Source organism: Pristiophorus japonicus, chromosome 10, assembly GCF_044704955.1.
Source record: "Pristiophorus japonicus isolate sPriJap1 chromosome 10, sPriJap1.hap1, whole genome shotgun sequence".
Classification (NCBI taxonomy): domain Eukaryota; kingdom Metazoa; phylum Chordata; class Chondrichthyes; family Pristiophoridae; genus Pristiophorus; species Pristiophorus japonicus.
Window position 1 is genome coordinate 148904396 of NC_091986.1, and position 17159 is coordinate 148921554.

General features: G+C 41.3%; 1 protein-coding gene across 1 annotated transcript in view; it reads left to right on the plus strand.

Moving 5' to 3' along the window:
* The window catches only part of LOC139275129 (cullin-5), an 89636-nt gene that overhangs the window by 21761 nt on the left and 50716 nt on the right, over nucleotides 1–17159 (plus strand). Inside the window, exons 5-11 of the mRNA XM_070892171.1 lie at nucleotides 2178–2319; nucleotides 3514–3659; nucleotides 5723–5803; nucleotides 11806–11899; nucleotides 13361–13491; nucleotides 14935–15042; nucleotides 15402–15466. Of these exons, the coding sequence (XP_070748272.1) occupies nucleotides 2178–2319; nucleotides 3514–3659; nucleotides 5723–5803; nucleotides 11806–11899; nucleotides 13361–13491; nucleotides 14935–15042; nucleotides 15402–15466 (767 nt within the window). The remainder of the gene's footprint in view (nucleotides 1–2177; nucleotides 2320–3513; nucleotides 3660–5722; nucleotides 5804–11805; nucleotides 11900–13360; nucleotides 13492–14934; nucleotides 15043–15401; nucleotides 15467–17159) is intronic.

The following is a 17159-nucleotide window of genomic DNA, read 5'->3' on the forward strand; positions in this document are numbered from 1 at the left end:
AACAAAAGTTTACACCCACCCTCATAAGGAGATATTAGGACAGGTGACCAAAAGCTTGGCCAAAGAGGTCTAGGGAGGGTATTAAAACTCTGGGCCTAGGCAACTGAAGGCACGGCCGCCAGTGGTGGAGCGATGGAAATCGGGGATGCGCAAGAGGCTAGAATTGGAGGGTTGCAGGATTGGAGGAGGTTACCGAGATTCACGTAGCTTAAGCAGGAAGTAAGGTTTTCTAGACAGGAAATATTCACAGATGTAAGATTTTTTAATGTATTATCAGTCAGTCCCCTGTCAAGTTGCATACATGGAGTCAAGACCATTGTTATCTTCAGCTGAAACGGGGTTAGTGGGCAAGGGAATAAATAGGCCTGCATCTACCGATTTAATTCACTCTCCATATGAAAGTTATACATTCCGTCCTTTATATATAATTTTATTTTATACCGATTGGCCTGAAGATCACGTGTAGTCCTCGGGTGAAAGGGGGTTAGAGGGTGGTAGATAATTGAACCTCAAGGTGTGCAGATGTATTTCAGTCCTCAATTTAAAGTTAAGGTCAGGGATCAGTGATAGTCATCGGGGACTAATCAAGTTGGGGAAAACATAGATGGCATTGCAACTGCATCAATTGGAATATTACATAGATTTACAACAACGAAACAGGCCATTCGGCCCAACTGGTCTAAGCCGGTCTTTGTGCTCCACACAAGCCTCCTCCCACCCTACTTCATTTAACCCCAACTGTATATCCTTCTATTCCTTTCTCCCTCATGTACTTATCTAGTTTCTCCTTTAAGGCATCTATGCTATTTGCCTCAACTACCCATCCTTGTCATTCTTTTTTGCACCTTTTCAGTGCCTATATATCCTTTTTGCAATATAGAGACCAGAATTGTACACCTTACTCCAAGTGTGGAATCATAAAATGTTTACAGCACGGAAGAAGACCATTCGGCCCATCGAGCCCATGCCAGTTCTCGGCTAGTCCCACTCCCCGCCCTTTCCCCGTAGCCCTGCAAATTTTTCCAATTCCCTTTTGAAAGATAAGATTGAGTCTGCCTCCACTACCCTTTCAGGCACTGCATTCCAGATCTTAACCACTCGCTTCGTACAAGTACAAATTTAACATAACTTTCCTGCTTTTCAATTCTATTCCTCGAGAAATGAACCCCAGTGCTTTATTTGTATTTTTAATGGCCTTGTTAATTTGCATTGCTACTTTCAATGATTTATCCCATGATTTCTTTGATTCTGTACCTCATTTAGACTTTGATTTTTCAAGCAGTATGTGGCCCCCTTATTCCTTCTACAATAATGCACTACCTTACCCCCTGATTCACATGTCCAAATCGTTTATGTAAATGATGAACAGCAGTGGTTCCAGCACCGATCCCCGTGGAACACCACTTTCCACATTCTGCTAGTCTGAGTAACTACCTCTAGTCCCTACTCTGTTTTCTGTTTTGTAGCCAATTTGCTAAACATTCTGCTACTTGTCCCTGAGTCCACATCTGACCATAGTCATGAATCTACTATGCTGTACATTATCAAAGGCCTTTTAAAAATCCAAGTACATTAAAATATTGCTGCATCTCGAGCTGAGATTCCTGATGGGTGGATGACATGTATAATTGCTAGGTGGCTAGGTGGGTGGGATTCACCAGACATTCAGGGACCGGCAAGGAGGTGATTTTGACTGAGATAGACATTCAAGTTTTCATTTTTGCACTAATTTATCACAGTGTACTTGGCTCTGGTCCTCGCACTGAGATATTGTTACTAGAGATTACGCATTCATATGCGATGACCTAGTGTCTCTGGTGGAAGTGCATGCTCACTCTGAGCCAGAATACCGAACCAATAAAGGTTACCTTTAACTAATGTTGCGGGACTGGTCTTCACAATGTTAAAATTCCAGCCACAGTGCCACCTAAAGGTGTAACAAGTACTGCAGTTAAATGATGGCACCTGTTTAAAATGGTTTTTTACCATTGACCAAGCCAAACACAGGAGTTTTCAATGTATTTAAATTTAGCACACCAATCAGCATTTAATAGACTGTTTAATATAGCTGTGTAGGTTTGGGAGAATATGATGAGCAATTGTAGAATCACGTTAACAATATTTGGTATGTGAACACAAGTTTTTTTTCACTGCAGAATGTGTTTTAATTCTTTCAGCTTATGCTTGATACCTGGAATGAGTCAATCTTCTCTAATATTAAGAATCGTCTTCAAGATAGCGCAATGAAGTTAGTTCATGCTGAAAGACTAGGAGAAGCATTTGACTCGCAGCTGGTCATTGGAGTCAGAGAATCTTATGGTAAGATTTTATTGTAAGTCAAGTAGCTCTCCTGGATTAAACCATGATCGTTTGAAACAAAAAATTGTCTGAAGCTAACTAATAGCAAGATGTTCTGTGGAAGGGATTGAATGTTGGTGGGCTCATAAGTTAGAATTTTGTATGTCAGTAGCTGAGTTTTTTTTTGTGTTCTTTTTTTGGAAAAACTCGTGCCATTTCTATTTAAAGATCTATTTCATGGTTATGTGGTATTTTCTCATTTGTTTGAAGAAAATATTCCAAAACTATGCCATAGAACTTGTTAATACTTCTCTGTTAGAAAATTGACAGTTGTAGCTCTTGAGAAAAGCTTCATGCATGCAATTAAGTGCATGCAAGTCGAACTCTGTTTTCCCTGATTTAAAATGCGTTGAGCAGACAGAATAATAGGGTTTCCCTCTCCCTCCAAACTCAAAAACAATTAAAAACAAAAACAAATACTGGTCTTTAGCCAAACAGGGTCAGATGCTGAAGTTATAATAATCAGTTGAAGATATTTTGACTGCAGCCACAAATTGAGACTGGCATTCCTTTGCAAGTCACAAACAGGAGCAAGACAAAGAGAAATGAAAATCAGGTAAACTTGTGCATTTTGTATTTGTATATACTTTAATTGTGCAAATTTTATTTTTTATCTTAACTGACTTTAATGTCAGCTGTGGCTCAGTTGGTTGCACCCTCGCCTCTGAGTCAGAAGTTTGTGGGTTCAAGTCCCACTCCAAAAGACCTAAACACACAAATCTGAGCTGACACTCCCGTGCTGCACTGTTGGAGGTGCCATTTTTCAGAAGCGACATTGAACCGAGGCCCTGTCTGCCCCCTCAGCTGGAAGTGAAAGAGCCGATGGCACTATTTTTAAGAAGAACAGGGGAGTTATCCCCAGTGTCCTAGCCAATATTTATCCCTCACTCAACATCACTAAAACAGATTGTCTGGTCATTCTCACATTGCTGTTTGTGGGAGCTTTCTGTGCGCACATTGGCTGCTGCGTTTCCGACATTACAACAGTGACTACAGTTCTTTTAAAAAAAAAAAAGTACTTCAATGGCTGTAAAGTGTTTTGGGACGTCTGGTGGTCGTGAAAGGTGCTATATAAATGCAAGTCTTTCTTTCACAGATGTTGCAAAAACTACTGTGCAAAAGTTTTCTAAACCAAGTTTTTGTCTTTAATTGCAGTCAACCTGTGTTCTAATCCAGAAGACAAACTTCAAATTTATCGTGATAATTTTGAAAAGGCTTATTTAGATTCAACTGAGAGGTTCTACAGGACACAGGCCCCATCTTACTTGCAACAGAATGGTGTACAAAATTACATGAAATACGTAAGTTAAACACAGTAATACCATTATTTTTCAGTAATAGCATAATTTGAGAAAATGGTAATTAAAAAAAAAACATAGCAATTCTGTTTTAATATAATGGACTTGATCTCATCTGGGCAGACGTAGCACTACATTTCACCACCGTGAATACCCTCGAGTAAAGGAAGGGACAGTCATACAGGATTTCCTTCTCCTGACCATTATCTAATATCATCATCATCATTATTATAGGCAGTCCCTCGAAATGAGGATGACTTGCTTCCACGCCAAAAAAGGATGAGTTCACAGGTGTTTCAATGAAGGACCTAAACCAGGTCCTGAACTACATCCTGAAGGGTGGAAGATGCTCCTAATAATGTCTGCTGCAAGTATGCATATTTGGATTTTTTTTTAATGGTCATACTCATTGTATATAGAGGGTCACACTCACAGAATTACCACTCAGGTGAGATATTCAAGGATTACAAACTGTACCCTGGCATGGAATCAACATCTCCAGGTAGGGAGGGAGAATAAAATAAAATTGACCTATATTAAACTGAAGTAAAATTATTTAAAAAAGGAAGCAGACAAAAAGCAGGAAACTATAGGCCAGTTAGCCTAACATCTGTCGGGAAAATGCTTAAGTCCATTATTAAGGAAGCAGTAGCGGGACATTTGGAAAAGCATAATTCAATCAAGCAGAGTCGACATTGTTTTATGAAAGGGAAGTCATGTTTGACAAATTTGCTGGAGTTCTTTGAGGATGTAACGAACAAGGTGGATAAAGGAGAACCAGTGGATGTGGTGTATTTGGATTTCTAGAAGGCATTCGATAAGGTGCCACATAAGGTTACTGCACAAGATAAAAGTTCAAGGGGTTGGGGGTGTAATATATTAGCATGGATAGAGGATTGTCTAACTAACAGAAAACAGAGTCTGGATAAATAGATAATTTTCCAGTTGGCAAACAGTGACTAGTGGGGTGTCGCAGGGATCGGTGCTGGGTCCTCAACTATTTACAATCTATATTAATGACTTGGATGAAGGGCCCGAATGTAATGTAGCCAAGTTTGCTGATGTTACAAAGATGAGTGGAAAAGCAAATTGTGAGGACGACACACACAATCTGCAAAGGGATATAGACAGGCTAAGTGAGTGGGCAAAAATTTGACAAATGGAGTATAGTGTGGGGAAAATGTGAAGTTATCCACTTTGTTAGAAAAAATAGAAAAGCAAATTATAATTTTAAATGGAGAAAAATTGCAAAGTGCTACAGTACAGAAGGACCTGGGGGTCCTTGTGAGTGAAACACAAAGTGAGTATGCAGGTACAGCAAGTAATCAGGAAGGCAAATGGAATGTTGGCCTTTATTGCAAGGGGGATAGAGTATTAAAGCAGAGAAGTCCTGCTACAACTATACAGGGTATTGGTAAGGCCACACCTGGAGTATTTCGTACAGTTTTGGTCTTCGTATTTAAGGAAGGTTATACTTTCATTGGCGGCTGTTCAGAGAAAGTTCACTTAGGTTGATTTCCGGAGATGAGTGGGTTGACTTATGAAGATAGGTTGGGCCTATGAACATTGGAGTTCAGAAGAATAAGAGGTGATCTTATCGAAACATATAAGATAATGAGCGGGCTCGACAAGGTGGGTGCAGGGGGGATATTTCCACTCATGGGGGGGGGAAAAGTAAAACTAGGGGACATGGTCTCAGAACAAGGGGCCGCCCATTTAAAACTGAGATGAGGAGGAATTTTTTCTTCTCGGAGGGTTGTAAATCTATGGAATTCTCTGCCCCAGAGAGCTGTGGAGGCTGGGTCATTGAATATATTTAAGGCGGAGATAGGCAGATTTTTGAGCGATTGAGGGAGTAAAGGGTTATGGGGAGCGGCAGGGAAGTGGAGCTGAGCCCATGATCAGATCAGCCATGATATTGAATGGCGAAGCAAGCTCAAGGGGCCAAATGGGCCTACTCCTGCTCCTATTTCTTATGTTCTTATGTACCCTGGAATCAACATCTCCAGGTGGGAGAATAAAATAAAATTGACCTTTATTAAACTTAAGTAAAATTTCTCTTGCAGGCAGATGCAAAATTAAAAGAGGAGGAGAAGAGGGCACTTCGATATTTAGAAACCAGACGAGAATGCAACTCTGTTCAGGCTGTAAGTACTTCTTTTGGACAGTTTACAAATTATGTATTTTTTGGTTTCTCCTCCCCATTGTTCTGCTTCTCCCACTTCCCCTGCATTTTCTTGAGCTCACTCTTGATGTACACTGTCCATGCCCCTGATAAATTGCTCCCAGGTTTCTGCCAATGCTTTCAGCGATGGACCATTTTCCTTTTATTTCTTCGTGGTCACTGCAGAGGAGGAACATGTAAAGAAGTACCATGCATAAGCCAGTTATTTCTTCACAGGAGGGTGTAAGTGTTACTCGGGCCACTCTCCTTTATTTTGTAGTGGGCACGTGACACTTTCCTCACCCTGTGGAGAAATAACTGGCTTATGCTTTGTACTTTACCATACTATTGGCAAATGATATGTTAGCCTTTATTGGGTTGGAGGAAAGAAAGAAAGAAAGACTTGGATTTATATTGCGTCTTTCATGACCACCGGACATCTTAAAGCGCTTTACAGCCAATGACGTACTTTTGGGGTGTAGTCACTGTTGTAATGTAGAAAACGTGGCAGCCAATTTATGCACAAACCAGCTCCCACAAACAGTAATGTGATAATGACCAGGTAATGTCTTTTTTGTTATGTTGATTGAGCGATCAATGTTGGCCAGGACACTGGGGATAACTCCCCCGCTCTTCTTCGACATAGTGCCATGGGATCTTTTACGTCCACTTGAGCGAGCAGATGGGACCTTGGTTTAATGTCTCATCTGAAAGACGTCACCTCCGACAGTGCAGCACTGCACTGGAGTGTCAGCCTTTTTTTTTTGTTTGTGCTCAAGTTCCTGGAGTGGGGCTTGAACTCTCAACCTTCTGACCTGAGAGGCGAGTGTGCTACCCACTGAGCCACAGCTGACAGTGAACGCAGCCTGCTATGATTGGAAAATTAATATCCAAATATGCATACTTGCAGCAGATTATTGGATAATGGTCAGGAGAGGGAAATCTTGTATGACTGGCTCTTCCTTTACTTGAGGGTAATCATGATGGTCAAATGTAGTGCTAGTTCTGCCACCCCAGCTGACGCTGACACACAAGAGTAAGAAGGTCTTGCGGCAATTGTATAGGGCCTTGGTGAGACCACACCTGGAGTACTGTGTACAGTTTTGTCTCCTTACCAAAGGAAAGGATATTTTTGCCTTGGAAGGGTGCAACAAAGGTTCACTAGATTGATTCTTGGGACGAGAGGGCTGTCCTATGAGTAGAATAGGCCTATTTAGAAGAATGAGAGGTAATCTCATTAAAACTTATAAAATTCTTAGGGAGTTTGACAGGATTGATTCCGAGAGGCTGTTTCCTTTGGCTGGAGAGTCTAGAGCTAGTGGTCATAGTTTCAGGATAAAAGGTCGGCCATTTAGGACTGATGAGAAATTTCTTCACTCAGAGGTGTAAATCTTTGGAATTCTCTACCCCAGAGGGCTATGAATGCTCAGTTGATGAGTATGTTCAAGACTGAGATTGATAGATTTTTGGGAACTAAAGGAATCCGGAGATAGGGCGGGAAAGAGGAGTTGAGGTAGAAGTTCAACAATTATCTTATTGAATGGCGGAGTAGGCTCGAGAGGTCGTATGGCATACTCCTGTTCCTATATCTTATGTTCTTGTAACAATATGGCCAAAATTGAGATTGGGCCATGTGGGACTCACTGATGTCAACTGATGTATTGGCATAATGTGTTGTGGCAGTCAGGTTTTTGGATGTTTAATTGATAAGAATATATAGTGTAGTGAGAATTGCATCATTCAGAAGCCTTTGTGATTAGTACAGTCTCCACAGATTATATTGGGTACATTCATGCAAACGCGGTTTGTCTGCGATATGAGGTTGATAAAAAGAATAGCACTTCTCAAACATTAACTTGACATTTAAAATCACAAAGCGCCATTGAACAAAGTGAACCAGCGTGTTTGTGGTTTCAGAAACTTTATTTAAGTCACATTTGCTAGAAAGTGTTTTTTAAAGTAACTTGTACCTCCGAGTGCATGGAGTTGCAGGAAAAACGGGCAGGTGACCACATGTTCAAGGACTTTGGAGAGGAAATGGAAGCTGGAGATGTGGCAGTAGTTTGTAAGGGCACGGGAGAAGGGCAGATTTTTTGCAGGGGTGATGGCAGTTTTCAAAGGGCTGGTGGGGGGGTGGATGATGAGGGAAAGAGTACATAAGAGGGAACCATTTACAATGTCAGCTAGCATTGGGGCCAGGAAGGGAAGTTGGATAGTCAGCAGTTTAGTGGAAATAGGGTCAAAGGAGCTGGAGCTGGAGGTGGGTCTCGTGGATAAGATGAGCTCAGACAGGATATGGGGAGATAGAAGAGAAACTAGTGAAAAGCTGACTTATTGGGCCCAAGTTTCCACATGATTTGCTCCTGATTTTTAGGAGCAACTGGTGGAGAACGGACTATCTTAGAAATCGCAATTCTCCACATTTTTTTTTCTGCAGTTCTAGTCAGTTAGAACAGTTCTACTTTAGAACAGAATTTTTTCTTCAAAAGGGGGCATGTCCGGCCACTGACGCCTGATTTCAAAGTTTCCATAGTGAAAACGTACTCCAAACTAAAGTAGAATGGAGCAAGTGAAGATTTTTGTAGAACTGAAAAAACCTGTTCTACACTAAGAAATCAGGCGCAGGTTACAAATTAGGCGTCCAGAACGAGGTGGGGGGGGGGAAGGGAACTCATTAAATTCTACAATCAATCCTTATTTATACTTCTACAAATATTATACAAATAAATCCAACCTGAATAAACATTTATAAGCAAAGAAAAGATTAAATAAACCATCTTCCTACCTGTGTGAAAGTGCTTCAGCCATCGTTCGAAGGAAACCGCCGTTTGTTGTCGCGCAGGGGAGGGAGGGGAAGGAGACAGCGGCTTGTTGTCGTGGAGGGAGGGGAAGGAGACAGCGGCTTGTTGTCGTGGAGGGAGGGGAAGGAGACAGCGGCTTGTTGCCGCGGAGGGGAGGGAGGGGAAGGAGACAGCGGCTTGTTGCCGCGCAGGGGAGGGAGGAGAAGGAGACAGCGGTTTGTTGCCGCGGAGGGGAGGGAGGGGAAGGAGACAGCGGCTTGTTGCCGCGGAGGGGAGGGAGGGGAAGGAAAAGAGACAGTGAGAAGGGAAGCCTCAGTGCTGATGTGCTGATGGCAATGTGGTTTTATTAAAAAATGTTCAAAAATTAAACAGCTACAAAGAACTACAAAAATGGCCGAGTGCCAATGTTTTTTTTCACACTGAGCATGCGCGAACGCTCCAACGCGCACGTGCAGCGTTGCCGGCAGGAAAAAAACTAATTTAAATAGTACCCGCCCCCTCCCACTTACAAAATTGGTGCGAGTGTAGGCTCCGCCCCCCTGGGCGCTGCGCCAAACAGACAAGGAGCTGCAGAGCGCTCGAGAATAGTGCGTTTTTTTTCTGGCGCCGTTTTAGGCGCGAAAAACGGGCGCCCAGCTTGGAGGGGCGCCCGTTTTTTATCCTGTGGACACTTGGGCCCATTGTGTCTGGGTGAGGGGGAGGTTTGGCTTGGTGAGCAAAGGAGGAGGAAGCAGCTGAATGGATGGTCTCAATCTTGGTGACAAAAAGTCCATGAGCCCCTCAGTTCTTGTTGGACTTGAGGGTGGAGGTGCAGGGGTTTAAGAAATCAGTTGGAAGTGGAGAAAAGAAGCTGGGGGTTATCTTTGCTCTCCAGGATGATTTTGCATAGTGGCCACTTTTGGCTTGATGTGGTCCTTCCTTTCTATTCCTTAATATCTTCCTCCATATAAACTGTTCTACCCATATTCATGGCAACCCCATTCGATCTTGCTTCTTTACTCCCTAGGTCTTGATTATAGACAAGTCCATCTCTGACCACTTTCATGGATCCCTCACTACCCACATCCTCTAACCCCTTTCTGACATCACTTCCTTCAACAAATGCTATGGGGAAAACTCTTCTCCCAAGTCAATTACAACTGCACTTTCAAACTCGCAGCAGTCTAGCCTCTGGCTTTCTATTCACAATATTCTCAGTAGAACCTTTACTCTTTCCCCTCTTGGTAGTTTGCCTTGGTACAGCCTCCATTTTTACTCCGTCCAAGGGGCTCAGATTTGAACATATTTGGCTCAAAACTGGTTTAGCTATCCATCAGGACTTGGCTGGATTTACTGCATTCCTCTCTCTCCCTCCACTACTGTACACTATAGACAAGCAAGGGTAAAAGCTGAACTTGAATGTGAGGGTAAGGACCATTAAATCTTCTTCAGAAGTTCAATTGGAGGCCTCTGAAATCCAAACCATTAGTCCCAAAAGAAATGAAGAATTCTGAATATTGTCTGCTTGCAAGATGTTGCAAAGTTATTTCTGTTTTTTAATTTGTAAAATCAGGCATTTAGTTCCCTAAAAATACACTGTCTGGCTACAATGGATATTTAGTTAAGATAAGATAACTAATATGGATATTTTTATTTGATTGCTAAATTAATGGATTGAAGGTTTAAAGTCACATGGGAATCATTCAAGGTATCATTTGACAAGAGAATCCTTTCTAAATTTAATATGTAGAAATTAATGTAGGTGGCATTTTTATCTCCATTTGGAAATATGATTTGCTTACTAATTATTCACTTAACCAGAAGTAATTTATACTTGGAATCATTGGGGTCAAGTTTCGGGCCGCGCCTAGAACGGCGCAGCCCCGCGAGCCACGCCTGAAACCATGCCGAAAACTTAGCTCGGTATTCTCCCCTCCCTCAGGTCGATCCAGGCCCTCGGCGCAGTGCAGCACAAGCTGTGGGGGGCGGAGCCAGGTCCCGGCGCTGAAAACCATGCCGGGACCTCTGCACATGCGCGCTAGAGTGTGCGTGCATGTGCAGTAGCCCGAGGCTCTGTGGGAGGGGCCCGAAGCACGTCACCCTAGCCCTGGCTGAATGGGCTCACTGGCGGTGAAGATCGGACTGGACCTCGCTTCTCGAGCCCACCCCCCCCCCCAACTTGACTCTCCCGCACCCCACCCCAGCTTTTGCTCCCGGTCCTGCTCTCTCCCGCACCCCCTCGTTTCAGCTCCTGCTCCGCTGCCTGCCGCTCCCCCCCCCCCCCACCCGAATCTCCCGCTCCGCTCCGGCCGCGCCCTCCCTTCAATCCAGTCCGCTCCCTTTCCAAGTCTTTGGCGGAGCCCGTCATCTTGCTGGGGGCGGGCCCCGCCCAAAGTTTTGGCCCGACTTCTTCTCGTTGACTGGGCCCGTTCAGCCTCCCCCCCCCCCCCCCCCCCCTCAGACAGAGAGAGCGAGAGAGAGATACTGACAGACAGAGAGACATATACTGGGAGGGGGCCCATCCCAGCACGCTGTTGGAGGGCTCCCAGTGCTGCAGTCGGTGAGTAGAAACTTAACTTTTTATTTATTGATTTTTAAATTTTTTGATTGATTTATTGATTTATCATTTATTATTGATGATGGCTCTTTATTTGTAAAAGTGATGTGTTTCGTGTTTGTAAACTTCCCTTTCCCCCCGCCCCTCCCCCTTATCTCTCTTCCTTATGCCTGATTTTTTAAGTGTACAAAAATCTACACTTACTCCATTCAAAGTTAGTTTGGAGTAAGTTTTAGCTGCCTAAACTTGCAAAACAGACATAAATGGCTGGACACCCCCCCTTTGAAAAAAAATGTGTCTAAAATGAAACTGTTCTAACTCATATTAGAACTGGAGCAAACTAAATGGCGAGAATTGCAATTTCTAAGATACTCCATTCTAAACTAGTTGCTCCAAAAAAAATAGGAGCAACTCAGGCCGAAACTTGACCCCATTGACTTTTTTTTTCTGCTCTATATTTATTTTTAAGTTAGGTCTATGAATTTTGCAATGGTATTAAGTTAGAGAAAGAATGTACTGGCAACTCAAAATGATTCTACAGGATTTTTATGGGTGTGTAAATACCACTGAAATAATTTAGTCCTGACTCCAATGAAGAATATGTAAATGTTGAAAAGAGCTGTGTTAATTGCAAGAGTTTCATTTCAGCTCATGGAGTGCTGTGTGAATGCTCTGGTGACTTCGTTTAAGGAGACAATTCTAGCTGAATGCCCAGGCATGATCAAACGTAATGAGACAGATAGTGAGTAAAATTGTAACCTTTATGCTTATTTTACTGCATTACAATTATTTGTATTGATAAAGCTGTGAAGTTATACTTTGTCCTCTTGATGGCATGTTCCAAATGGTTGCATAATGACTAATCAAAGTATTTTACTGGAGAAGAGTAGGAAAGGTGCTAATTGTTCTACCACTAATTACTGATAGATAACACTCAAAAATCTAAAATTTCTATTCAATTAAAATTGCAACAGTATACACAATACATTGCCAGAACTGCTGCTTTATTTTTACATATACAATTAGACACCACCCATCCTGTGCTTTGTTTATTCTCAAAATGGACTGCCTGTTGCTAAATTTCAGGATGGTCTGGGCTTCAGCCTACTTCGTAGTGAGTGTAGGAGCTGTTCTGATGAGTTTCACAATTTGGTTTAGGGACTATTCTCCATTTTGTTTTTTAAAATTTTTTTATTTTGCTTCTCAAATTGGCCAACCAGTCAACTTTTTGTGTCAGGACTTGCTAACTTTTTACTCTTATTATTTGATTTCTGAACCAGAATTTTCCAGAAGAATTTAGTCCACAACCTGCTAAAATAGAATCATTAAAAAAAAATTATGGGTAAGTTGTGGTACCTTCTGGAAATCCAGAACTCTCCAAATCTGAAGCTCAATGAACAAATCTTCATGAAGACTGCCCAACAATTGGGCACATTTCTCCTGCCTATCTTGACCAAACCAAAAGTGAGTCAGTTATATCTTCCGTATCCATCAGTGCCCAATTTCCACAAATGAAGAAAAAATACTATTCCTTAACTCAGAAAATGTTCTCCCTTCTAACTGTGACTACTCACCTGTGCGCAAAGTGTAGCACAATGTCCATGCGTGCCATTTTTAAAGGCAAAGTTCACCTTAATTCATACTGTACCAAATTTGGACATGGGCACAATTCTGATTCTAAATGAGCTCAATTCAAGCCAGTTCAGATTCAGTGCCCCTATTTGCATTAAGTTATTATGTAGCAACAAATTTAATCTTGACCAGTTTGTCCTTTTAGTTTAAATGTTTCTTTGAATTAAACATCATGTTAGTCAGTGATTTATCAGCTATTCAAGGTCATGGAATGTTTCATTCTTTAAGTTGGTCACCCTTGTTTTAAAACTAAAATGTGTTAACAAAGTATGAAGCTAGTTGCTAAAAATTTGTGGCACACATTAAGATTTCTGGCTCTGTGTATCAACCAAATGTTAAAATAATTGAATTAGACAGCATTCTGAGATTTATTGATCATGTGTGTTTATGCATAAATGGTTGTAGAATTTCTGTTCATGTTTATTGATTTAGAATGAATGATTTTAGCAAGCGATTTGGCTTTATCAGCCACATGAAGTACTAACTGCAGTTTTTTTAAACCTGCTATGCATTTTACAACTTGATGTCAGTTATGTTGCATTAGATGTAATCTATTTATTAATCTCTGCAGAACTACACTTAATGTTTACACTGATGGATAAAGTTCCGAATGGGATTGAGCCAATGTTAAAAGATTTGGAAGAGCACATTATTAGTGCTGGTTTAGCAGATATGGTAGCAGCTGCAGAAACTATAACTACTGTAAGTATTTAAATCTAGAGCTGAAGTGATAAACAATGTTCCACTGAACAATGGCTATATCCAGAAGTAAATGATGAACATTGAGTTGACATTTTTAAAATCTGTTTTTGATGTAGCATTTTTGCTGTTTGGGAGGATAAGAGAGGAATAGAGACACAGTTTAATGATGTGTGTACGAAGCCATTATTCAGTAAATTTTTAAACAAAGCTGTGTCCCTGGAGGACTACCTTCTCCCTCCCCCCAAAAATGTTTGAAGAACAGCACTTTGATGTTTTTAAATTTCTCTTGTATATTTTCTTTTCTATTTGAAAATACTTCTAGCTTATTGTTGCTACTTTTATTACTGCATCTTGACTAATGTTGCCTAGGTTTTCTCAATTTAAAAAAAGACAATTTGCACTCATCAGAGATCTGTGTGTTGAAAGAAATAACTCATTTATAAGCTATTTTCATCCAAATGAAGTTCTTCAATTTTCCCATGCACTGCATTAGTTCCTTGCAAGAAAGCATGGTTTCAGCCTTCTCTTAATACTGTTAATGTGACCACTGGAAAATGCGTAAGAGTGGCCTGAGGTGAATTGCTGTTGCCCTTGGTCTTCACTGGATTTGCTAAACATGCCCTTGTATCTTGTTCATCGTGCACTCAGCATGGCTAAGTTCTTGATAGGAAATTGAATCACCAGCTTTCACTTGCAGGTTACAGGAACTTGTGAAATGCATTGAGAAGCCTATTCCACCAAAGTCATTTAAAGATATCAGTCATGATCTTTTCATATAAATGCTGTACAGGCACTCAATGTTGATTCAGGAACAGTTCAGAGAATTGGTGAGATGATGTCTTACTCTTTCCATATTCTGATTTAAAGGTCAGTAAATGTTTGTGCAGAGACACTTCAGAAGGGCAGAAAAGTACTCCTACAAAGCAAAATTTCATCGTTGACAAACTACAAAGCTTCACATGGGTTAAAAACTATCCATAATTGAAATTTTCATGTCCATACAAATTTAATTCTTGGAAGACCATCTGCCTACCATAATTTTCAGTTACCATTTACATTGGAAGTGAGATTACCAATTGAGTCTCTTTTTTTTGATCATTTTTTTCCTCCTTTTCTTGTGCTTTCCCGGTTGTACACTCTACATTCTGCCTGAATTAATTGGATGTCTGCAGACATCTTTTGGTCTCTTTCTATGTTGTCATCTTGCCAATAGAGAGTAGTGATTCATAGCTTAGAGATAAAAAGAAAATAAACTTCCATTCTACTTGATGTTGTAGATGATGATGATCATACCAAGATTGGCAACTTATCAGCTGGATGGAGGTTAATACCCAAGTAAAAATGTCTGGTCCATAGCCCAGGGTACTAGTATGAAAATAGGACACTTGTATTATTTTACATGCTTTTTAACATTAAGCAAATCATTTTATTTCTATGTTACAGGATTCTGAAAAATATGTAGAGCAGTTGCTTACATTGTTTAATCGATTTAGTAAGTTGGTAAAAGAGGCATTTCAGGATGACCCTCGCTTTCTTACTGCTAGAGATAAGGCAAGTGATTTTTGCTTTAATGTTGAGAGTTATGATACTATGTGAATTAGAATATTTTCAAACCTTGGTATATGGCTTTTTTTAAATAGAAATGTTTATGGTCGCTTTTAATTTTCTGAAATTTACTACAAGGTTACAAACTGAATCCTCATGTAGTCCTTTTGTGTTTTAATCCAATTAAGTTGATTAGTTCAAACATGGCTGATATTGTTGGAATTTGCATAGCTTTTAAAATGCTGTTTGCCTTTTTATTTATGTGGGTTGCATTTATTGGTTTGTTATATCAAAAATGTTGAAAACCTACTACATTTAGTTACCTAATCATTTGTCTCTAATTGGAAAAAATATCTTCCAAACAGGCATATAAAGCAGTTGTGAATGATGCTACCATATTTAAACTTGAACTGCCATTGAAGCAAAAAGGGTGAGATTTTTTCTAGAATGCTATTGCTAATAATTTTATAAATAACAAAGATGGTTAAATGTATTTTATTGGTGGATAGGCTATGATCAGTGGAAAAATTTGGAAAGTATTTCTGTCCAGTTCAAAGTCATTCCTCAGACCAACAAGCATAAAGATTAGTGTTTTTCTCTCCCGATTTCTGCCTTACCCCATCATGTCCTGAAGATGTTGATTTTTGTTAGGGTAGAATTCTGTGGGTGCCAGCACCACTGCAGTACCCAACCCATGTGGCCATACTTCATATGTAAGCTCAGACAAAAACCACTTGCCTTTAACGTAGTAAAATATTCCAAGGTGCTTCACAGGAGTGGTAGGTTTTAAGGAGCATCTTAAATGAGAGCGAGGTAGAGAGACAGAGCAGTTTAGGGAGGGAGTTCCAGACCTTGGGGTGTAAGCAGCTGATTGTACGGCACCTAAGCTGGAGCAATTAAAATTGGAGATGTGCAAGAGGCCAGAATTGAAGGTGTGCGGAGATCTCGGAGGGTTGTGGAGCTGGAGGAGGTTACACAGATAGGGAGGGGCTGGGCCATGGAGGGATTTGAAAACAAGGATGAGAATTTTAAAATCGGTGCATGCCAGACCAGGAGCCAATGTAGGGGTGATGGGCAATGTTTCTTGTAAGCGCTCCAGGGGCCCCACACAGTCGGCTTGCTGGCTTTTCAATAGAAAAACAGCGTGTGCGTAGTATTTTGAATGGGGCACGCAGCTCCTTTTTTAAAGGGGATGCGTGGCCTGATTCAAAATTACAGGGAACATTGGTGATGTGTGAATGGGACTTGGTGTGAGTTAGGATATAGGCAGCAGAATTTTGGATGAGCTCAAGCTTGCAGAGGGTGCCAGTTGGAGGCCGGACAGGAAAGCATTGGAATAGTTGAATCTAGAGGTTACACAGATGTGGATAAGAGGTGCAGCAGCAGATGAGCTGAGGCAGGAGCGGCGACTAGGGATGTTACGGAGGTGGATGTTGGGGATGTCTTGGTGACAGAGCGGATATGGGGTTCAAAGTTCATCTCTGGGTCAAATAGGATGTCAATGTTGTGAACATTCTGGTTCAACGTCAGACAGTGGCCAGGTTGAGCAGTGGGAAGATTGTGATGGATACTGAAGACAGTGCTTTCAATCTTCCCATTATTTAGTTGGAGGAAATCTTTGCTCATCCAGTACTGCATATTGGACAAGTGGTGTGACAAATCAGAGACAGTGGAAGGGCTAGTGAGGTGGTGATGAGGTAGTCGGCAGTATACATGTGGAACCTGATGATTTCGGATGATGATGCTGAGGAGCAGCATGTAAATGAGAAATAGGTGGGACCTTGGGGACTCCAGAGGTAATGGTGCAGGAGTGGAAAAAGAAGACACTGCAGGTGCTACTAGATCGATAAGAATCAAACCAGAGTTTCGGCAGTTATTTGATCCTGGAGGACATCATAGCCAAGATTGATTCTGGCAGCTGTGCTTTTCAGCAGGAATCAGTGGATAGCAATCAAAAGAAAGAAGAAAGACTTGGATTTATATAGCGCCTTTCACGACCACTAGATGTCTCAAAGCACTTTACAGTCAATGAAGTACTTTTTGAAGTGTAGTTACTGTTGTAATGTAGGAAAAAGAGAGATTCTGCCCTAACCCAGTGACTGAGGCCAATTTTACTACCCCAA